The sequence below is a fragment of the Anolis sagrei genome, chromosome 4 (assembly GCF_037176765.1).
Source record: "Anolis sagrei isolate rAnoSag1 chromosome 4, rAnoSag1.mat, whole genome shotgun sequence".
In the NCBI taxonomy this organism is placed as follows: Eukaryota; Metazoa; Chordata; class Lepidosauria; order Squamata; family Dactyloidae; genus Anolis; species Anolis sagrei.
Window position 1 is genome coordinate 154488969 of NC_090024.1, and position 23467 is coordinate 154512435.

The following is a 23467-nucleotide window of genomic DNA, read 5'->3' on the forward strand; positions in this document are numbered from 1 at the left end:
GGATAAATCAAGGAAGCAGTCTGGGCTGGCCAAAGACATTTTGCTTTCGTAGAAAGAGTAATAACCCCACTCCACTCCAATTTATAACCCAACTCCACAAAGTTGTTTTGGCGTAGAAGGCCAAAAATGCAGCAAACACTTCTCATCCCCGGCAGTAAAAATGTAGTAACAACCAATTTTCATTCAAAAAATTAACACTAAATCTCCTCTCAGGTGTGATTTTCTGTAATGGTATGGGAAGCCTAGAAATGGTTTCTCATTCAATCTATTTATCATGGTCTGGCTTCCAATGAAGCCTCTTAGGGCTCAACCTTAATAGAAACAAAAATGCAGATATAAGGAAGAAGAAGCGGAAATCTTGCAAGCATAAGTATAAAGTGAACAGAAAGTTGGTATCCTATCTAAATGGCATTGGAGAGGTTTGTGTTTATATTTCGGTCAATATCAGAGACTTCTCATTCACTGCCAATAAATAAAACAAAAGGGAGAACAGACTGGGTTGCTGTGAGTTTTCTGGGATGTATGGCCATGTTCCAGAAGCATCCACTCCTGACGTTTCACTCATATCTATGGCAGGCATCCTCCGAGGTTGTGAGGTCAATTGGAAACTAGGCAAGTGAGGTTTATATCTCTGTGGAATGTCTGGGGTGGGAGAAAGGACTCTTGTCTGTTTGTGGCAATTGTGAATGTTGCAATTGGCCACCTTGATTAGCACTGAATGACTTTGCAGCTTCAAAGCCTGGCTGTTCCTGCCTGGAGGAATCCTTTGTTGGGGGTGTTAGCTGGCCCTGATTATTTCCTGTCTGGAATTCCCCTGCTTTTTGAGTGTTACTCTTCATTAACTGTCCTGATTTTAGCGTTTTTTAAATAGTGGTAGCCAGATTCCGTCCATTTTCATGGTTTCCTCCTTTCTGTTGAAATGGTCCACATGCTTGTGGATTTCAGTGGCTTCTCTGTGTACTCTGACATGGTGGTTGTTAGAGTGGTTCGGCATTTCTGTGTTCTCAAATAATATGCTGTCTCCAGGTTGGTTCATCAGGTGCTCTGCTATAGCTGACTTCTCTGGTTGACTTAGTCTGCAGTGCCTTTCATGTTCCTTGATTGGTATTTGGGCAATACTGCGTTTTGTGGTCCCTATGTAGACTTGTCTATAGCTGCATGGTATATGGTAGACTTCTGCAGAGGTGAGAGGATCCCTCTTGACCTTTGGTGAAGGTATCATTTGTTGGATTTTCTTAGTGGGTCTGTAGATAGTTTGTAGGTTGTGTTTCCTCATCAGCTTTCCTATGCAGTCAATGGTTCCCTTGATGTGTGGTAAGAACACTTTTCCTCTGGGTGGATCTTTGTCTTTACTCTCGTGGCTTGTTCTTGGTCGTGCACCTCTTCTGATGTCTGTGGTGGTGTCTCCACTGGCCTGTAAAGCCCAGTTTAGGTGCTTCAGTTTACCTTGGAGGAGATGGGGTTCGCAGATTCTTTTTTCACAGTCTGCCAGGGCTTAATTGTGCTTCACAACCTCTAAGGATGCCTGCCATAGATGTGGGTGAAACATCAGGAGAGAATGCTTCTGGAACATGGCCATACAGCCCGGGAAACTCACAGCAACCCAGTGATTCCAGCCATGAAAATCTTCAACAACAAGGAGAGAACATGCTTTCATAAAAATATTGCACATAGTAGGGAAGATTGTGAATATATCAGTCTGTCACCTGGTTGCTATATTGGAGACCCCTGATCTCTTCTTTTTGTTTAAATCAGACATGAACCAGACCTCAAATAGAAGGCTTCGAATAGAGAACGGGTCCCCTCTGACTGCCCTCTCCAAAGCTGGACGCACAGGCACCCAAAGTGGCTGTTTTGCCAAATCTCAAGAATGCAAACTGCTAGCTCACTAAAATTTAATATGTGATTGCTCACATTGCAGTATTGCATATTTTAAGAATTCACAATGTAATGCACTGCCAACAAAAAAAATTATTTCCATTTCAATCCTGAATTGCAATATATGCTTCATTGATCACCTTGGATCCCTTTAAATGAAAATTTTCTACTCAGTGATGATTTGAGCATGGCACACACTGTATTTAATCTCTATGTGATTGTCTCTTTGACTAACACTCAGTGGGTTTGGGTTTCCCCCCTTAAGATGAATCCTTAAAAATATATTCTAAAGTCGCGAACAGCAAAACTGCTAAAAATACACATGTTCACAATTCAAATGTGACACCAGCACTTATCTTATGTGTTCAGGGATCATTTGTGAACAGAAGAAACTTGTTTGTTTAGTTAGCACTTACAGTGCCAATTCTTACTGTTGCTATTGTATGAAAGCACTATAATTTAGATGCTCTCATGTCCTCTGTACAAGTAAATATGTGACCTGAATATAATGACTGCATTTAGATGCCATATTTCTACTCACTTAAGAATGACCTCTGTGCTTGAATGCTCGCTCTTCTTGTACAGTGCTGAATACATTACTTTTTAATCAAATCAAAGCTTTTTTATTATTATTTCAGAATCAACAAACTTCTGTTTGAGCAAGTTGTCCAAGGCAAGATTGCCTCTTTATACTCATGGTGTGCAAGACATGCCCACGATGTGCAAGATAATCAGTTTCTTGCATGGGGGACACCTGCTCGGATCCCTGGCCATTGACCTGTGGGGTCCCGCACTGGAAAAGAAAAATAACAGAACATAAGGATTTACAGAAATCTCATAGCAACCTAGATGTAGAATTAAGTCGCATGGTCCATAAGTACTAAAGTGCTCTGTGTCACTTCTGTGTGCAGTTTAAACCAGGGCTAACTTAAGATACTTGCTGTCTGAAGCAGAAGCCAACCAGACTAGGGTCCTACCACATCCATCCCATTGTTGGCCTGCCTCCTCTCCAACATTAACCATGGCTGGAAAGACTGAATTGCTTTCTTACTTTGTTTATTTAAATTACAGCGCATTAGAAGTGCTTGAGGGCAGGGTTATGAGGTTATGCAGGAGTACGGGACCATGGATAGGCAAATGGAGGGATGTGCAATAATGAGGTTGCTCATGTTGGCATGCATTCACTATTACTTACACTCACACAGTTCCTGTAGAATAATATCTTTGTGTTATAAAGTCCTTACATTCTGTTTCATTTCAACGCAGGTGATGGGACTGCAGTCAAGAAACTGTGGCATATATTGCCCTGTCCTCCCAACACTTTGCTTCTGCCTCTTACAAACTTGCTGCCTAAGGCAGCTATTTAATTATTTGTTTGTTTGTTTGTTGTATTTGTATACCGCCTTTCTCAGCCTGTCGGCAACTCAAGGAAGTTTACAACAAGTCAGTACACATAATATCAAAATACAAATTAACAAGTTAAAACAATATAAAACCACAACAGAAACAATGAAACCAACATCATTAGTGTCTCCTTGTTAAAACATTGTCCAGTTCCATCGTCTAGTCATTCCATTTCCTATGTCAGTTACTCTGCAATTGTAAATGCTTGCTCAAACAACCATGTCTTAGCTTTTCTCCGAAATGTTAAGAGGGAGGGAGCCAATCTGATATCCCTAGGGAGGGCGTTCCATATCCGAGGGGCCACCACTGAGAAGGCCCTGTCTCTCGTCCCTGCCAAGCGTACTTGTAATGGGTGGATGGTATCCTTGAGTGACTGGCTTGACTCTGAAGGAGCTGGGAGTGGTGACTGCCAACAGGGAGCTCTGTCATGGGCTGGTCCATGAGATCACAAAGGGTCAGAAGTTACTTGGAGTATGGTTGATTCTCCTTCTCTGGAGGTTTTCAAACAGCAGCTGCATTTATTGTGTGTTCCTTGCTGTCAGGGGGTTGTACTGGGTGGCACATTTGGTCTCTTCTAAGTCAGTGAGTCTATCTCACCTGTCTTTAATGGAAACATCAGCCCCTGGTAGGAATCCTATTATACGAAGGAAAATATACAGATAGGTGGAAGAAAATACTGGATTAGGATTTTTCTCCTTGTGCTAATTTTCGCTTGCAGAGATTTTTCTAGTCTTGTTTTTACTAGGGAGGGGATTAAAAATAAGATCCTGCAGCAGACCTCATTTAGCTCTTTCATGTGGGAATTTGGGGCACTTCTGTAAAAGGAGAGCAAGCTTAACAAACATCTGATGTGCAAAGCAGCAGTGTTTATTCTTCCTTTGACTGGCATGTCTCCCTGCACTTTAATTTCCAAGCATTCAGAGTGCCTCGGAGTTTTGTCCGTTCCCTCTAGCTTTTAGAGAAGTAAAAAGGGATGCTGTCAAAGCTGATTTCCAAAGCATCATCCTTGACAGCAGGTTTTCTCCCCCACTAACTGCCTAACTGTCAGATTTGCTGAAACTGCTGTTTATTTTCATATAAGGAATCTTATCCGACAAAATGCCAGGTTCATTATACCATACTAGGTGAATTAAATGCCAATTGCTAAAAATTTATTCTGATGGTAACTTTCCTATCAACTAAAACATCAAACCAGGACCTAATTAAAAAAACTATGTTAGGATGAGGGGCTTTTACATCCCATAGCGTATGCTCACTGGTGACGTGTGATCAAAGTAGGGGATGTGCTACACCTGACCATGGCAAGATAGGGTTGCTTTTCTACTTTGGCCATGAATTGCAGGTACTGTTCCCTTTTAAATCAGCATCACTGATTCCACCATACAGAATGGGAATAGGTTCAGATGGAGACCCTAAACCAAAACAGAAGTGGTTTTGGTATTCTTCAAAATGAAGAAAACTTCCATCCAAAGTAACCAGAACTGAAGCTGGACTGAACTTGCACTTGATGTATGATTTATGTCCCACTTTTCTCCCAATATGGGACTCAAAGCTACATTAGCACTTTGTAATTTTTTATCATATCAAAGCAACTTGAAAAACTGCAATTTACTTCTGGTGTGAGAGAATTGGCCATCTGCAGAGACGTTGCCCGGGGGACGCCCGGATGTGTTACCATTCTGTGGGAGGCTTCTCTCATGCCCCCGCATAGAAGCTAGAGCTGACAAATAGGAGCTCACCCCATCTCACAGATTCAAACCACCGACCTTCAGTTCAGATGGCACAAGGGTTGAACCCATTACGCCACCGTGGCTCCACACTTTGTGAAATTGAAAGGTAGACAATATTTTGTCCTGAAAGAACATCAGTCTAGGTTTCATTTCTCCAAAAACTTTGAAGAGAGAGGACCAAAGAGGGAACCATTACATCTTTCGTGACTGATAGGTTGACTTTCTTTCCTGTGGCAGATTTAAACAGGGACTCCTCCATAGTTAGTATGCTTTGACAGGAAGACTGGAACCCAGACATATAAGAGATTAGAGTTAGCGTTGGCCATCTGCAAGGATGTTGCCCAGGGGATGCCCAGATGTTTGATGTTTTACCATTTTTGTGGGAGGTTTTTCTCATGTCCCCGCATGGGGAGCTGGAGCTGACAGAGGGAGCTCAACCCATTCTCCCCGGATTTGAACCAGTCCTGCCAGCACAAAGGGTTAACCCATTGCGCCACCTGAAGTTTGATCTTGATCCAATCTTTATTGCCTCCTTCTCTGCTCTCAGACAGCATTTTAAGGGGCTTCTGGAAGTGCTGGCTGAGGAGAAGAAAGAGAATCCCCCTTTGGGGTCGACTTTCCCAGTTTGCAAAAGGTGGGGTATTACAATGGATCTAAACCCTACCCCACACCCCACCCATGAGCTGGTGTTCCTCTTCCTCCATTTAAATAGTAAACATAGCCTCTCTTTCCCTAGTTAAGAAAAAAAGTTATTTCTTTGATTTCAGTACGAGTGTGCTTGCGCGCGTGTGTGTGTCTATTTGCTTAATTAAGGATTGTTCTGTCTTGGTACTATTATTCCCTCATTTGTCTGTCTGTGTTTGCTTTGCTTTCTCTTGTGGATATTTAATATAAAGTCAATAGTTTAATTCAATATATCTTTTGAAAAGGTTTTGTAAAATTCCCTATCCATTTACTTCAGTTCCATTTTTGTCTGTTTAACATTCCATTTTTCATTAATGACATCTTCAGCTACAGCAACAACAAATCTTCCTCCTCCTCCTCGAGTACCAATTCCAGCACCAGCATTCCTCCTGAAATATAATTCCAGTTTACTGAATTTATTACTCCCTGTTCTAAACCCCATTTATTGTTTCTTGTCTGGTGCTATGGCATTACGCATAAACACACTTTCCTCAGCTGGTGCCACTGTTCTGTGTGTCTGGTGTTCTTTATTGAAGAACAGCTTACTCTGTGGTAAACAATTCCTATGCCATTCCTATTAGGAAAGGTAGCTATTTGGAATCCGGTTCTTGTGCATTCCATTGAAGGTGTATACTTCACATTACTCTGCTTGTTAAAATTAATTTAAGCTAGTTATCATGTATAAATATTATAGATCAGTATTTCCAATGCTCAAATTCCCACTTGGCCAGAAAAATCCACTGGGTGACCATGGGCAAGTTCCACACTCTCAGTCTGAGAAAACTCTGTCATAGATTTTTGTCGCCAGAACTTGGAAACAGTTTGTAGGAACACAACGGCAACAGCAACAGTTCTGCCTTATGTGAACAGATTCACTACATGTCTTTTTGGGGCTCATTATTCTTTAGCAGCAACAAAGCCTGCTACCGCAGGCTGCTATTGGGGCCACTTAAAGTGAACATAATGGCCAGCATTTACACCTTTTCCTGGAACAAGAGCTTTCAACTGGAACATTATGTCTGTGTTGTTACTGAATCTCACTAGAGACGTGTAGGGTTGGGGGGGGGGGGGGTTATACAATGGGAAAAATAGAAAGGAAACTAGACCCATTAAGAGTTTGTTACAGGCTTAGAGGACTGTGTTTATCAGACAATTATGCTGAAAACAGGAGAAGCTTCACTTTGGAGAGAAACAGGTTTTAGCTGCACAAATCTGATGGGACAGCAGAAATGGCACTTGCAGTGCTGTAAATTTGAATTAACTGGGATTTAGATGGGTTCAGGAACCATTGGATTGTTCTTTTAGATAATGAACTAAGGCAGATTCATAAATGAATGGTTGTGCAGTAGGTAAGTTTTCGCATCTTTGGGAGAAATTACAACTGATATAGATTCTATACAAGGAGTAATGCATGCTTCGTGTGTGTTTGTCTGTTTTAGTGGTAGGGTAGGAGAGATGATTTTGTGCAGTTGGAATGATCTACATCAGAGGTTCTCAACTTGTGGGTCTCCATGTTTTGGCCTACAACTCCCAGAAATCCCAGCCAGTTTACCAGATGTTATGATTTCTGGGAGTTGAAAGCAAAAACATCTGGTGACCCACAGGTTACGGACAGCAGCAGGTGAAACCTAGGGGGCAGGAGGTGGAGTACAGTGGGCTACTGGGCAACTGACTTGCGTACATTGTGTTTTAAGGCATCAAATCATTGCCTGTGTGGAAAGCTGCCTCGAGTCCCCTCTGGGGTGAGAAAGGTGGGGTAGAAATGTCGTAATAAGTAAGTAAGTAAGTAAGTAAATAAACAATACCGACCAGATCCCCTATCCCAGTGTTTTGTGTCTGTGTCTATATGAAACTAGATTCTTTTGGTATACTACCAATCCCACTGCTCAACAGTTTCTCTTCCAGAGCTAGCTTAGGTACTCTTGGGGTTAGTGTTTTATTCTCTTTGGCTTGATTTGAACATTGGGGGAATTTTTTCCTTAAAATTTCAACATCTACTCTAAAACTGCTCTGTCTGGAGCAATTCATGTCCTTGTGTCCACCATAACAATGGGCTTGTCCCAAATGACATCTGGTCCTACCCATTCTCCTGGGCACACTCTGGGTCTTCTTTTCTCTGCTGGATGAGATGATGATGATCTGGGGGTGGAGGAACTATCTGAATGTCTATTGTCATGCACAAATCACTGCTGACTCAGGTTTCGACTTGCTAGGAGTAATAACCTCTGCAGGATGATGGACCTAAGAACACGATCCATCTCAGAAATTCATGGATCCAGATGAATTCCTTATAACTCTTCAGCCATTTTATGTTGCCTTAGCAGGTGATTCTGTTAAAGTATTGGCCCATTTATGAAATGGAGAAATAGCCAAGGTGCTGGATATGTTCACTCCTGAGTTTTCTCTCAAGTGTAGTGGAACCAGCTCCCCGAGAGGCAAGTTGTTCACAGCTGGCTGTAGAGTGGTTTCGATTTTACTCTCTTGGCCCTGTATGTAAAGCAGGTCAAACTGTCATTACATCAAATCAGTGTGGCTTTGTCAGGGGGTGTGGCACAATAGATACAATACATGCTGTCCAGTTACTCATGGAAAAACATTGGGAAAAGAAGAAACCACTGCACTTGGCATTCCTTGATCATGAAAACGCATTTGATCGGGTTCCCCATGACCTGATTTGGCGAGCACTACAGTCACATACCAGAAGACTATGCAACATGGATAAAGCTACTATACAAAAATACAACTATAGTCCGCTGCCCTGAAGGGATTTTATCATTTTTCAACATCTCTGTTGGCCTGCATCAGGGATCAGCACTCTCACCATTACTATTCATACTCTGCATGGACACTGCTACAGCAGATTTGGAAACTATGCATCTCTGGACACTGCTATATGCGGATGACATGGCACTTGGCCACCAAAAACGTGTAGCCCTACAACAACAGCTGTAGACATAATGGTAGACTCAGTGAAAATGGACTTCAACTGAACATACTCAAAACAGAGTACCTGGAATGTGGCCTTCAAACTTCAAAAGCATTTCAATGTAAAGGGCAAGCATTAAAGAAGGCCACCCAATTTAAATAGAGTCACTGGTCTCCATAGATGGTGACACAATGCCAGATGTATGGTCATAAATAAACACAGCCTGGTTGAAATGGTGGCAAGCTACTGGCATTCTGTGACTCGAAAATGCTGAGATGGACACTTGGCTTGACACTTCTTGATCATGTGCCAAATGATGATATCAGTCAAAGACCAGGAATAAAAGCTTTCAGCAAGAAAATACATGAAGCAAGACCACAGTGGTACAGTCATGTCATGAGAAGAGAACCAACATTATCAGTAGCACAAACCAGCATGACATTTGGAGATTGCAGGATGATGACCACATGGATGACCAAAGAAAAGATGGATGGACACCATCAATGAAGACATGCATGCTGCCAACTTGAGACCCGAGGAAGCCCAAAACAAAGCCCTGTGGAGACGGTAGTCACAGTGCCAACCCCTCCATTGGGAAAATAGCTTAGAAAAAGGAAGGGCCTATATGCAAAACACCCCCAAACACTTGAAACAGCTAGCTGGCTGGCTCTTTTAAGATGTAATACAAGCAAACAAAGCATATTTTAGCATGAATTTGATTGAACTCACTCCCAAGTTTTCTGCCAATGTTAGTTTTACTGCTACTAGCTCCCTACTTCATTTGCTTGTATTGCATCTGCAAAGATCACAATTTTCAGATAAAATTCAGACCCACATGGAAGTTGGTCATTGACCCAGATCCAGTGACTGTAAGGCCCCATCCACATTGGCATATAAAATCCAGATTTTCTGATTTGAACTGAATTATACGCAGTGTAGACTCAAATAATACAGTTCTAAGCAGATAATGTGGATTATCTGCTTTGATAATTGGGATTATATGGCAGGGTAGATCCAGCCTAAGACTAGCCTCTGCTTGTCCAGTTAAAAAACAGCCCAACACAAAATCTTGGTTTTTAGGTCTGTTCATGCGGTTATCTGGGGTGCTGATTCATAAAATTGGATTGGATAGAGCACATTAGCCTTCGGGTTGTAGATTTTTTGGACTATATGGCCATGTTCTAGAAGCATTCTCTCCTGGCGTTTCACCTGCATCTATGGCAGGCATCATCAGAGGTTGTGAGGTCTGTTGGAAACTAGGAAAATTGGGTTTATATATCTGTGTAACCCAATTTTCCTAGTTTCCAACAGACCTCGCAATCTCTGAGGATGCCTGCCATAGATGCAGTCGAAATGTCAGGAGAGAATGCTTCTAAAACATGGCCATACAGCCTGAAAAATCTACAACCCAGTGATTCTGGCCATGAAAGCCTTCAACCAGAGGTGACACTAGGTCATTTTCAACGGTAAGCAAACATTATTTTGGCACACCCCCCCCCCCCCAACCAATCATTGATATATATTTTCTGTTCGTCGTGGGAGTTCTGTGTGCCATATTTGGTTCAATTCCATCATTGGTGGAGTTCAGAATGCTCTTTAATTGTAGGTGAACTATACATCCCAGTAACTTCAACTCGCATATGTCAAGGTCTATTTTCCCCTAAGAGTGCCTCAAGAGCGCCCCTGGGCAAAATCAACTATATTGCAAATGCTTACTTTGCGTAATGGGTTGAGCCGCCCCTGCCTTCGACAATACATCAGCCTTTGTTTCTTAGATATGGTTATCATGATTCTTTATGGCCTAGCAGATGAGGACTGGTATATGACATATGTTCTGTAGCTAGAGCTGGGGCCGTTTTTGGAATCAGCTGGTCAAATATAGCCAGAAACAGGGCTAAATTTGAGGCAACAAAACGTGTGCTGGCCAGTATAATGGAGGTGTCTTAATTTGTGCAACTCAAGGATGTGGACAGGAGTCTTGGAGAGGTGAGAGCTGCCACATGTGCTAGATCTTTGTCCTTGTTGACTCCTTTAAAAAGCCAAGGTTGAACTGGCCAAGTGGGTAGAGGGAGTGGTGAATGATAAAACAAGGCAGTTAATGATAAAACAAGCCCTCCCTGGATCTGAGCAATTTAAATGAATTTTGGCTTATTTGTAATATTCCAATATTTAGGAGCATGTGTTCACGTTTTCCTAATCTAGGGGCTTCTAGATGAGACAGATTATCTAGATCAGGCATGGGCAAATTTTGGCCCTCCGTGTGTTTTGGACTTCAACTCCCACAATTCCGAACAGCCAATACCCTATTAGGAATTGTAGGAGTTGAAGTCCAAAACACTTGGAGGGCCGAAGTTTGCTCATGCCTGATCTAGATCCATTGCAATCTGGTTATGGGGAAAATGCAACTTTGGCCACCTATGTCACAAAGACAGTGGGAATGTGACCCTGCTGGTTCTTGACATATTTTGGGATGACCAACCATGGTATCCTTCTAGGCTTGCCTTACTGGGTTGGGACTTAAGGGCCTTGTTTTATAGAGTGGCCTTGTTTCTTCCTCATGAAAGCACTTGTTTTATACATAGCAATAATTCTCCTACTTTTAATACATTAGGACATTTGTTCTTTTGTGCCTTCATCTCCAATTTAGAGCAACCCTGAGGCAATTCTATCATAGGGTTTTCTGAGGCTAAGAGTGTATAGTAGTGCTGCTATCCAGAGATGAAAATGTGCAAGGATGGATAACTAAGGAATACTGTCAAGACACTTCACTTACATTTAACACATAGTTTGGTGTACCAGGGGAATACTATACTAGCTCTAGAAAGTAAAATTCACTGGCATGAGACAGAAAGAGAAAGAGAGAGGGGGGAAATGTTCCCTGTATAAATAATGCTAGGATAAAACCAAAAATGTTCATGGAATCTGAGAGTGACAACATCTAAGTGCATACAGAAAATTCATTTATTCTATTGTCGCCTCTCCTTTGAGAGATGGGCTTTGTAGCTTTTTTGAAATAGCAGGTGTTTATTTATCAGAAGTAAATATTATTGCTCTAAAACTATATGCCATCATGTGTGTGAGGAATAATATAGCTTAACCATCCATCATCCAAATCCCAAATACTCAAAAATTGTCCATGAAGGTGGCTGAGATAGTGAGGTTTATGTGGGGTTGCCTTTGAAGACAGTTCGGAAACTCCAACTAGTCCAGCGGGAGGCAGCCAGATTGCTCACTGGAGCGTCATACAGGGAGCATACCACCACCCTGTTATGTCAGCTCCACTGGCTGCTGATCCAGTTCCGAGCACAATTCAAAGTGCTGGTTTTGACCTACAAAACCCTATACGGCTCCGGCCCAGTGTATCTGTCCGAATGGATCTCCCTTTACGTCCCACCCCGGAGTTCATGATCTTCTGGGGAGGCCCTGCTCTCGACCCCGCCTCTGTCATAAGTGAGGTTGGTGGGGACGAGGAGCAGGGCCTTCTCGGTGGTGGCCCCCCACCTGTGGAATTTGCTCCCCGGGGAAATTAGATCAGTGACATTATTCCTTTCCTTCAGGAAAAAACTGAAAACATGGATTTGGGACCAGGCATTCGGACAATCATGCAGATAAAGAAAGGACTTTGAGAATCGCCAGGAAATGGCTAATGCAATGGAATTTGGAACTCTGAAAGATGAACGCTGAGCATATGAATAGTTTTTATATGATGTGATGTATATTGATTGTTATGATTGTTTGAACTGTGATAATTGTTTTAACTATGGTTTTGTACACGATGTATAATTTTTGTATAGGCATCGAATAGTGCCTTTTGTAAGCTGCCCTGAGTCCCCCCTCGGGGGTTGAGAAGGGCGGGATAAAAGTACCCGAAATAAATAAATAAATATGCCCTAGCTTTCTGATGGAGCCCCCAGTGCCACAGTGGGTTGAACTTGCAGACCGAAAAGGGAGTGGGGTGAACTTCTGCTGTTAGCCCCAGCTTCTGCCAACCTAGCAGTTTGAAAACATGCAAATGTGAGTAGATCAATAGTAGATCAATAGGTACCGCCTCAGCGGGAAGGTAAACGGCGCTCCATCATGCCGGCTACATGACCATGGAAGTGTCTATGGACAATGCCGGCTTGACTTAGAAATGGTTATGAGCTCCCCCCCCCCCCCCAAGAGTTGGACACGACTGGACTTAATGTCAAAGGCAAACGTTTACCTACCTAAATATTACAATGCTATATTTCTTTCCAAGGAAACAAGTGAGCCAGGGCACCCAATGAGGCCTGCATGCATCCCGGAGCAGGTGCCGAGCCCTTCAGGCCGAGGCGCGAGGGCCGGGCGGGCGCCAAAGGGCTGGAGGGAACGGCAGCGCATCTCCAAGGTTCGCCAAGGTTGTAAATCAGCGCTCAGGTAAAAGACTCCCGACCAATGGGATGCGGCGGCCCAAAGGGCCAGCCAATGGGCGCTGCGGAGGAGATGCGCGAGCCTTGGATGCGAGCGGCCAATCCGCAGCGCGCCCACCACCGCCTTGCTCTCTGGGCTCTGAGAGACGGAGAGGGAGAGCCAGAGAGAGAGAGGCGCTCCTCCATCCTCCTCCTCCTCGTCCTCGTTTTCTGGGCGATGATGGCGGGCCGGGGTGCTGGGGGCCTGGGCCGGTGCAGCCACGCTGTGGTCCGTGCCCCGCCGGAGTCCCTGAGCCGCCAGGCGCTGCGCCGGAAAGCCAAGGCGTCGGAGGTGGTGGACTTCGCGCGGGCCGAGCGGGAGTTCCAGCTCTACGTGGCGGTGCTGAAGAACAAGCTGGGGCTGCAGGTGCTGGAGCTGCCGGCCGACGAGAGCCTCCCGGACTGCATCTTCGTGGAGGACGTGGCCGTCGTGTGCGAGGAGACCGCGCTGCTCACGCGCCCCGGCGCCCCCAGCCGCAGGAAGGAGGTAGGAAGGGAGCCGAGGGAGCGCGCGCGCCCGCTTTCAGGGGTCTCCCTCTCTCTCCTTGAGTCGCGCGCCCTCGAGGAGGAGGAGAAGAAGCCTCTCTGGGCAGCAGCATGCAGCAGTAGCATGGGATGGGAAAGCGGGGGATCATGCAAGGCGTGGCACATGCTGCCACAAGGGATGGTTGGCCACCATACAGTCATAGAGTTGGAAGAGATCTCATGGGCCATCCAGTCCAACCCCCTGCCAAGAAGCTGGAATATTGCATTCAAATCACCCCCGACAGATGGCCGTCCAGCCTCTGTTTAAAAGCCTCCAAAGAAGGAGCCTCTACCACACTCCAGAACAGAGAGTTCTACTGCTGAACAGCTCTCACAGTCAGGAAGTTCTTCCAAATGTTCAGTTGGACTCTCCTTTCTTGTAGTTTGAAGCCATTGTTCCATGTCCTAGTCTCCAGGGAAGCAGAAAACAAGCTTGCTCCCTCCTCCCTGTGACTTCCTCCCACATATTTATACATGGCTATCATGTCTCCTCTCAGTCTTCTCTTCTTCAGGCTAAACATGCCCAGCTCCTTAAGCCGTTCCTCATAGGGCTTGTTCTCCAGACCCTTGATCATTTGAGTCGCCCTCCTCCGGACACATTCCAGCTTGTCAATATCTCCCTTCAATTGTGGTGCCCAGAATTAGAAACAATATTCCAGGTGTGGAGGCGAAGAGTGTATAGTAATCTCCCACTCACCCCAACCCCCCCCCCATCCCACCAGTATTCAAATTTGGGCGTATCAGGTATTTGTGCCAAATTTGGTCCATTGAATGAAAATACACCCTGCATATCAGAGATTTATATTACAATTCATTTTTTGTCGTGTCAGGAGCGACTTGAGAAACTGCAAGTCACTTCTGGTGTGAGAGAAATGGCCATCTGCAAGGACTTTGCCCAGGAAGCACCCAGACGTTTTGATGTTTTACCATCCTTGTGGCCTCATCTGCGCTCTCCCCAGATTCAAACCTGCAACCTGTCGGTCTTCAGTCCTGCCAGCACAGGAGTTTAACCCACTGCGCCACAGGGGCTCCTGTAGCCAAATTACTATTATGAAGTAGCAACAAAAATAATTTTATGGTTGGGGGTCACCACAACATTAGGGACTGTATTAAGAGGTCACAGCATTAGGTAGGTTGAGAAACTCTGATCTACACTGGCCATATAATAAACCTTTTGAAAGTGGTTTCACTGTGCAGGTGATCATAAGCATCCCCCAAATCAGGCCGTGTAGCCAGAAATAATTCAGGAGGGGTTGAAACCCCCCATTGAAATGACTTTTTCAAGCCAGAATCTCCTGATCTGGCACGGGATCTTAACAAGGCCCTGAAATGACCATCATTGAATGTAAGTAATTTTTATTATAATCATAAATATGCACTACAAACACATTTGCTAACAATTTACAATCAAATGAGACATACTTAGTTAAAGATTTTCCCTTGACATTAAGTCCAGTCGTGTCCAACTCTGGAGGTTGGTGCTCATCTCCATTTCTAAGCCGAAGAGCCAGCGTTGTCCATAGACACATCCAAGGTCATGTGGCTAGCATGACTGGATGGAGCGCTGTTACCTTCCCACTGGAGTGGTGTCTATTGATCTACTCACATTTGCAAGCTGGGGCTAACAGTGGGAGCATACGCTGCTCCCTGGATTTGAACCTGCAACCTTTCGGTCAGCAAGTTCAGTAGCTCAGCGCTTTAATCCACTGTGCCACTGGGTTTTGCAATATTTACAAAGCTTGCAACATTTACCTTTTCTAAATCATTACAGTTACAGAACCAGTTGCTATATTTCTTCAACAAATTTTCTTTCTTCTTTGGTTTCAATTACAAATACAGTTATAGATACAAACACAATTGTAAATTCACATATATATATCTCAGTTGATATATATCAAGGTTTTCAAAGTTTTCTTTTGTGTTAATGATATCTATCTATCTATCTAAAACCCTTCATGTGATCCCAGGTGTAGTCTCTGCCAGCCAGGGCCAGAACTTCTTCCATCAGTTAGAGGGCATCCTGCCTGGTTCTGTTTTACTCAGGGCTCCTATTTTCTTTGCTACCAGATTCATACTAGAGATAACATTTGCTGGGTTTTGAATTGTTGTTTCTCAGTTTCTCTGGAAAATCGGGGCCAGTAGAACATACAAGTTGATCAACCTTGTCGTTGACCAAGGAGCATCCCAAAAGGTCTCCCGAATGTCCCCCTGCTGTCCCCTCTTCCTTCCTTGGTGTCGATGTGGCCCCCAAATACCAGTTTCCAGCTCCATTCCAGAGGCTGTCACCTCCCAAGGTTGGAGCACCAAGTCAGCCAGTCAAAGACGATGACCACCTTTTGCCAGGTCTCTTTGGCCAAAGGGCAGTCCCTGATGAAATGGTCTCCCTAGGTTCGCTTCCAGCAACACAGACTTGTTTCTGGCACAGAAATCTGGGACAAACTTGTTCTTCTTTCAGCCACCATTGGTTGCCCTTCAAATTGTATATTTGATGGTAAAACCTCCATCGAATGTTCCACACACTGAAATTAACATCATTGGTCAAAGGTTCTTCATAGGTAATGGGTCCTGAATCATTGCTCCCTCTTCTTGGCCACAAAGACTATAGTTTCCACAATTAGCAGACCTTTCTGTTTTCTTCTGCTTTCTTCTTACTTCCTTTCTCATGAGGATGTTTCCACTGTGAATTAGCAATAAGTTTTCAGCCAAGCACAAATTGTTCCGCTGGTGCTCTGTTTTTTGCTATCCATTGAAGTCTTCTATTGCATCTTTCCAATACACAAATGGTTTAGCAATGGTTTACCAATGCACCAAGTTTCTGATGACCACCTTTACCCCCAACTTCTCTTCCAAACACCACACCATACTTACAGAGTACACCTTGTACATGAAATGAATAGGTCAATCAGGGAAATCTGTTGAGCCATTTGGGTTGAAAACTTAGATACCTCTTCTTATCCACAGGAAATATATATCCTGGCAATGAAGTCGAATTGCACTAATTGAGCTTTCACTTGGTCATCAGAAACAGTCTTGTTCATATACAGTCCAAGGTCTAACAGTCTTCTTTTAAAATCCCACCAAAAGTTCAGTTCTTCATGTGGAGGTAAATTTCCATCACCTTATTCCAATACTTTTTATAAAAACCTTCTCTAGATACTTTCAGAGTCATTTTGTGTGAGTTAGACTGCTGTTTATAAGCTGCATTGAATGGTCAGTGCAGATGGGGCCTGAATGACCTATATACTTGTGTATTAGACCAGCATTTCTCAGTCTGGGAGTCGGTACCCCTGGGGGGGGGGGAGTCACGAGTGGGGTGTCCACAGGGTCACCAAAGATCATTGGAAAACAGTATTTTCTGTTGGTCATGGGTGTTCTGTATGGGAAGATTGACCTAATTCTGCTGTTGTTGGGGTTCAGAATGCTCTTTGATTGTAGGTGAACTATCAGTTCCAGCAACTACAACTCCCAAATATCAAGGTCTATTTTGCCAAAAATTCACCGGTGTTCACATTTAGGCATACTGAGTACTCCTGCCAAGTTTGGTCCATATCTGTCATTGTTTGAGTCCAAAGTCCTCTCTGGATGTAGGTGAACTACAACAACAAAACTCAAGATCAGTGGCCACCAAACCCTTAGAGTACGTATTTCCTATTAGTAATGAGAGTTCTGTGTTCCAAGTTTGGTTCAATTCAATCATTGGTGGATTTCAGAATGCTCTTTGATTGTTGGTTAACTATAAATCCCAGCAACTGCAACTTCCAAATGACAAAAAATTATCCTTTCTCCAACCCCATCAGTATTCAAATTTGGGTGTATCGGCCAAATTTGGTCCAGTAAATGAAAATACATCCCGCTTATCAGATATTTACATTGCAGTTCATAACAGTAGCAAAATTACAGTTATGAAGTAGCAACAGAAATAATTTTATGGTTGGGGGTGACCACAACATGAGGAACTGTATTAAGGGGAAGGTTGAGAAACACTGATCTAGACATTTTATGCAAAAAAATCAAGCTCCAAAAACAGGATTGATTTATCCGCAGGTCAGTGCAAGTGATGTACTGTATTCTTATTTAAAAAACAAACAAATCATATCATCTGAATGGAGTGGTAAAAAATAAGAGCTTCACCCACCCTGGAAAAACCTAAAAGAAGTACCAACCTCCTTTACTCTCTCTACCATGGTGCCATTTCTGGCCTTTTTGAATGCCTGGGTGAGGAAATGGCAGCCAGGATGGCATTGGTGCTTTCCTCCTTTCTGCAGGATGACCTTCCACATATCCACGGGTGATATCAAGATCCATAATTTTGGTCCCAAAACATGTCACTGACTTATGCATGAGGGTGACTTGTACTGTACATGACTATATACAAAATATTTTGTTTTGCAGCTAGGCATATGTTGCTACACTGGGATCAGTCAGAGCAGAAAATCCATTCTTTTCCAGCTCACTCTTTAGAGACCATCCACATTGCAGGATTATGTTATTTTGGACCTCAAACCTGTCTTTGCCTTATATACATGAGGGTATATGGTAGGCTTTTGTGAGTGTGCTGTGAATCAGTTTTCCACAAGAGTGTGTGTCTGTGCATGCACTGAGCCCAGATGCATTGTGACCGCTTTAGCAATGATTGTACAGCAATTTCACTGGAGTGGAAACACAATCTAGTTCCTTTCTTTGTGGCTTTATCTCCCCCTTGTTTCCAAAAGAATGGGGTGATTTTTTAAAATGTTTCTGGCATACCCTAAAAAGCATAGCTTTTAGAGCATGGTTATGACTCACAGTTGCTTCAAATGATATCTCAGCAGGTTTCTTTTTAATGAAGCCAGATCAAGCAGGATGCACATCACCTTTGTCAGAAATATCACAAAGCGTAGGAATTTTTACAGGAGTAGACATAATCATCTATGCTTACATAGACATTGGCCCCTTCTACACAGCTGTATAAAATCCACATTGAACTGGATTATATGGCAGTGTGGACTCAGATAACCAAGTTCAAAGCAGATATTGTGGATTATCTGCCTTGGTATTCTGGGTTATATTGCTTTGTGGAAAGGTTGGCGGTTCGAATCCAGGGAGCAGGGTGAGCTCTCTCTGTTAGCCCAGCACCTGCCTGCCTATCAGTTCCAAAACATGCAAATGTGAGTAGATCAAAGGTACCGCTTCTGAGGGAAGGTAACGGCACTCCATGCAGTCATGCTGGCCACATGACATTGGAGGTGTCTATGGACAACGCTGGCTCTTCAGCTTAGAAATTGAGATGAGCACCACTCCCCAGAGTCAGATTTGTCTTAATGTCAAGGGGAAACCTTTACCTTTTTATGGCTGTATGGAAGGGCCCATTGATACCGCTGAAGCGATACTGCTGAAGCAATAACAATATGTCTGAATTCTGGGTAAGTTCTTTAAAAGACAGGTGCAAATACTCATTGAAGAACAGTCAAAGCAGAAGATATGTGTCACATTGACTGAGCTGTTCTAATTAAACAAACTTAACTGCACTGTTTGCCTTAGGAAATAGTGTCTACATTAATCTCATTATGGACCCTTCCAGACAGCCATATAACCCAGAATATCATGGCAGAAAATCACACAATATCTGCTTTGAACTGAGTCCACACTGCCATATGTATATTCCACTTCAAAGCAAATAATGTGTGGTTTTATTCAGCTGTGTGGAAGGGGCCTAAGTGTTTCTTTCTTCCATAAATTATATCGCACACAACTACAAAAGTTTTTGGAAGACCCCTTTCCTCCAATATCAGTATATTTATTTTCTTCTTTTTGTTGTTGTAACTTTCTTTTAAACAATATATAGCTGCGAAAACTTTCTTACTGTTGGCAATTAAAGTGACATATTGCAATACATAATTACTCAAAAGCATATCCCATAGGCTTTACTCCCAGGTAATTTGCATCAATCTGCAGGCCTAACAAGTGATGTCTTTCTGAAAACAGGTGCTTTTAGTCATTATAATATCTAAATACAAAGTTCTGTTTCTTAGTTTGGTAGGTAAGATGACATCTGGTGATAAATCCTTTCACTGCACCATAGTGATTTGGAATGATTTATATATCTTAATTTGTAAACTACTGACCCTTAAATATTCTATTATAGGTTGTGATATATGCTCTAAAATGTGCATTGGCACGCAGTGTGTGTTATTCATATTAATGTTCTCACTTTTCAGCCCAAGTTCGTTTTCTTCTACCCATTTCATTTTGCTTATGTGCCCCATGGGCCATAATTGCTTTCCAGGACAGAAGAAGTTCATGTCAGGAACCACCTCTGAAATTGGTTCAGACAGGCAGGGATGAGATCAGCGAACCAGAAAATGAAATAAAAGCAGTCAGCAGAGTTTGATTGGGGAAATGGTTGAAACAGATTAGCAGCTAAGAAAAGCTAAGCTCGGCTACAACTGCAAAATACAGCAAATATAGCTCATGTGTAGAGTACCAGTTGCTGGTTATCAACACAAGAAGAAGAAAAGTTTAGATGGAACATGGAAAATATTCAGCATTTAAATTTAAGTCAAACTTTTAGCATGTTGCTGAACTCTGAGAATGACTTCAGGGTTTTTTTTTTCATGTTAGGAGCAACTTGAGAATCTCCAAGTCACTTCTTGTGTGAGGGAATTGGCTGTCTGCAAGGATGTTGCTCAGGGGACACCTGGATGTTTGATGTTTTACCATCCTTGTGGGAGTTTTCTCTCATGTCCCCACATGGGGAGCTGGAGCTGACAGAGAGAACTCAACCCACTCTCCCCAGATTTGCACCACTGACCTGTCAGTCAGCAGTCCTACCAGCACAAGGGTTTAAACCTTACAATAATAATCAACTTCAGTAATATACAATAATATCAATCACTAGCACAGTGAGTGCTGGGGAATAATAGTTCACCACAATAGTGAGCTAAATAATGTAAATTAAATGATTATAGGGTCTAGAAACTACACACGCAAACACATGCATACACACATAAGAATCAGCCCATTACATTGCTGCTTTGAGTCTTTTTAAGAGAGAAAAAGCAGTATATAAATAAATATAATCATCATGATTTTATGCTTCTTACAGTCGGTGTCTGCTGCATCTCAGCATGTGTAACGACACTCTGATTTGGAACAATTTACAGTTACAAGAAACTACCTGTCGCATCTCTGTTCATCTGGAACAATGACTCAAGTGGAAATGTGTGGTCTCTACTCAAGATAGGAAATCAATGCACACTCTGAAAGTGAAGGATTTTTGGCATAAAAATCTTGATCCTTTTCAGTCTCTGTTTATTGGAAAACAGTTCAGGCAGCATTCAGTGGTGGAATGGAAGATATATGTGTATATATGTATATGTGTGTGTGTATATATACACATACACACACACACACACACACACAGCTGGAGAAGTAGGTGTAAGTTGTCCAGAAGCAGTACAAAAATGCAAAGAAATGAGTTCATAATGATAATATTCAGCTTGTTTGAGCTATTGATGCTGTTTAATTATTACTGGTAATTTTATGTCTCGCTTTTCTTCCAACATAGTTCCGGGGGATTAAAAACTAATGATTAAAAACCACCACACCCCAGTTAAAAGATCTTCTGTAACAGATAATCAGCTCTCAAAAGGCTTTGCATAAAAACAGAAAGGTTTTACCTATACCAAGCTGAGAGGGTTTTACCCATACCAAGCTATGGGAGGGAGTTCCACTAACTGCCATATAATGCAGTTTTAGAATACTGTTTAACTGCATTGAACTGGTTTATATGGGTCTACACTGCCATATAATCCAGTTCAATGCAGTTTTATTGCATTCTTAAACTGCAATATATAGTAGAGTAGATGGGGGTAACTGCTAAGAAGGCTTTCTCCTGCAATGCAATATACTGACAGTCCTTACTGAGGATCTTATGACTCAGAAAAGCTCATACTGGGAGATCTGGACCCAACCCACATAGGCCTTTCAAGGAAATAGTTTTCCCATTTTCCCTATGGGGTTATTTTATTTGGGTTTTAATCTATTACTCAGTTGTTATTACTTCTCCAATGTTGTGTCTTTATGATTGTATGTGGCATTGAAAGTTTGCCTTCTGCTTTGGAAGCCACCTGAGTCCCTTTGGGGAGAGAGGGTGGGTTAGAAATAAAGATGGTGATGATGATAATGATTATTATTTAGCACTAACTGGAATTATGTCTAGAAATGAAAAAAAAGCCCCTGAAACCGTAAACATGCAGGGACAGGATAGAGGAAGAGGTTGGAGAAAAGGGAGGAATGGACAGCGATTTCTGATCAGAATGAAAATAATTTGTTGCTCTTAAATCATAGATACATTAATCTGCTTGCTATGTAACATTTACCCACAGGAGAATCACCTGTTTTCTCCTTCAATTAGTTATTAAAACTCAGTCAGCATAAATGAATAAATATCCTTTTGTTTATTTATTATTTTGTATTATATTCTGTTGGTCCTCAAATTAGAAATGGGTTACATGACTAACACTTGGCTAATTGTTAGTGCGGTGTCATTACATGTGAAGGAATTATTTTCAAAATTATGTTGAAAATTGCAGTCTTATTTATATATGAGCAGTATGGAGAAAGTACAGATGTGCAGTTTGGATAATAAGGTACTTCTTACATTTGTTTCTGTAGTTATTTCAGCAGTGGTCAACCCCCGTTCAAGGAACTCCATTGGCTGCCGTTCATTTTCTGGTCCCAATTCAAGGTGCAGGTTCTTACCTACAAAGCCCTGAACGGTTTGGGACCTGCCTATGCGTGACAGCATTTCTGTTTATGAACCTACATGATCTCTTCGATCTTCCGGAGAGGCCCTTCTCTCGCTCCCGCCCCATTGCAAATGTGACTTGCGGGACGAGGGAGAGGGCCTTCTCTGTGGTGGCCCCCCGACTCTGGAACTCGCTTCCCAGAGATATTAGACAAGCCCCCACCCTGGCACTCTTCAGGAAGAGGTTGAAAACCTGGCTGTTCCAGTGTGCCTTCAATAGATGAATGAGCAATGATACACTGACATGACCTACCTCTGTAAAATGGCCCTCGGTAGCACTTTATTCTCCTGCTAGTGCAATCACACTCTACTCTACCTCTCGGATCCCCTCTCTAGACACATTACATTGCCATCCCACCAGTGTTTTTAAATTTTTTAATCCATTCAAATCGGCCTGCCCAATGTGATCAATTTCTTTGTTTTAAATGTGTGATTTCATATTGTTGATGCATCTAAAATGGGTTTGTATTTTATTTTATTTTATTTTGTTGTGTTCTGTTGTATATTGTTTACTGTATTGCAGGGCTTGGCCCCATGTAAGCCGCCCCAAATCCCCTTGGGGAGATGGTGGAGGGGTATAAATAAAGTATTATTATTACTATTATTATTATTATTATTATTATATCTAAAGAATACATACTGCATGCTATTGGTATTAATAAGCAGATGCAGGTGACTGATGTATTACTTTGAGATCCTTGTATATTCTAAATGTTGAAACTGTAAGTCAGGGGTCCTCAAACTAAGGTGTGAGGGCCAGATATGGCATCCATCATACTGAGAAACCTCACAACCTCTGAGGGTGTCTGCCATAGATGTGGGCAAAATGTCAGGAGAGAATGTTTCTGGAACATGGCCATATAGCCCAGAAAACTCACAACAACCCAATCATTTATCTATTGCTGGGATCCTCAAACTAAGGCCCAGGGGCCAGATATTGCCCTCCAAGGTCATTTACCAGGCCCTCGCTCAGGGTCAACCTAAGTCTGAAACGACTTGAAAGCACATAACAACAATCCTATCTCATCAGCCAAAAGCAGGCCCACACTTCCCAATGAAATACTAAATGTATATTTCTTAAAGATGTTCATCATTTTAATTA

General features: G+C 42.6%; 1 protein-coding gene and 1 long non-coding RNA gene across 6 annotated transcripts in view; one reads left to right on the forward strand and one right to left on the reverse strand.

The window, feature by feature from the left end:
* DDAH1 (dimethylarginine dimethylaminohydrolase 1) overlaps nt 1-23467 on the forward strand; it is a 180613-nt gene that overhangs the window by 77789 nt on the left and 79357 nt on the right. Inside the window, exon 1 of one of the 5 annotated variants that reach the window (XM_060773858.2) lies at nt 12958-13539. The exons of the other annotated variants lie outside the window; for them this stretch is intronic. Within the exon in view, the coding sequence (XP_060629841.2) occupies nt 13039-13539 (501 nt within the window). The 5' untranslated portion in view covers nt 12958-13038. Of the gene's footprint in view, nt 1-12957; nt 13540-23467 lie in introns of those variants that run through there. 5 annotated transcript variants of the gene reach the window in all.
* On the reverse strand, nt 2918-12891 carry LOC132774100 (uncharacterized). Its single transcript, XR_009631378.2, has 2 exons — nt 12831-12891; nt 2918-8183 (listed from the first exon to the last, which is right to left on the reverse strand). It is a non-coding gene; the product is annotated as an uncharacterized lncRNA (long non-coding RNA).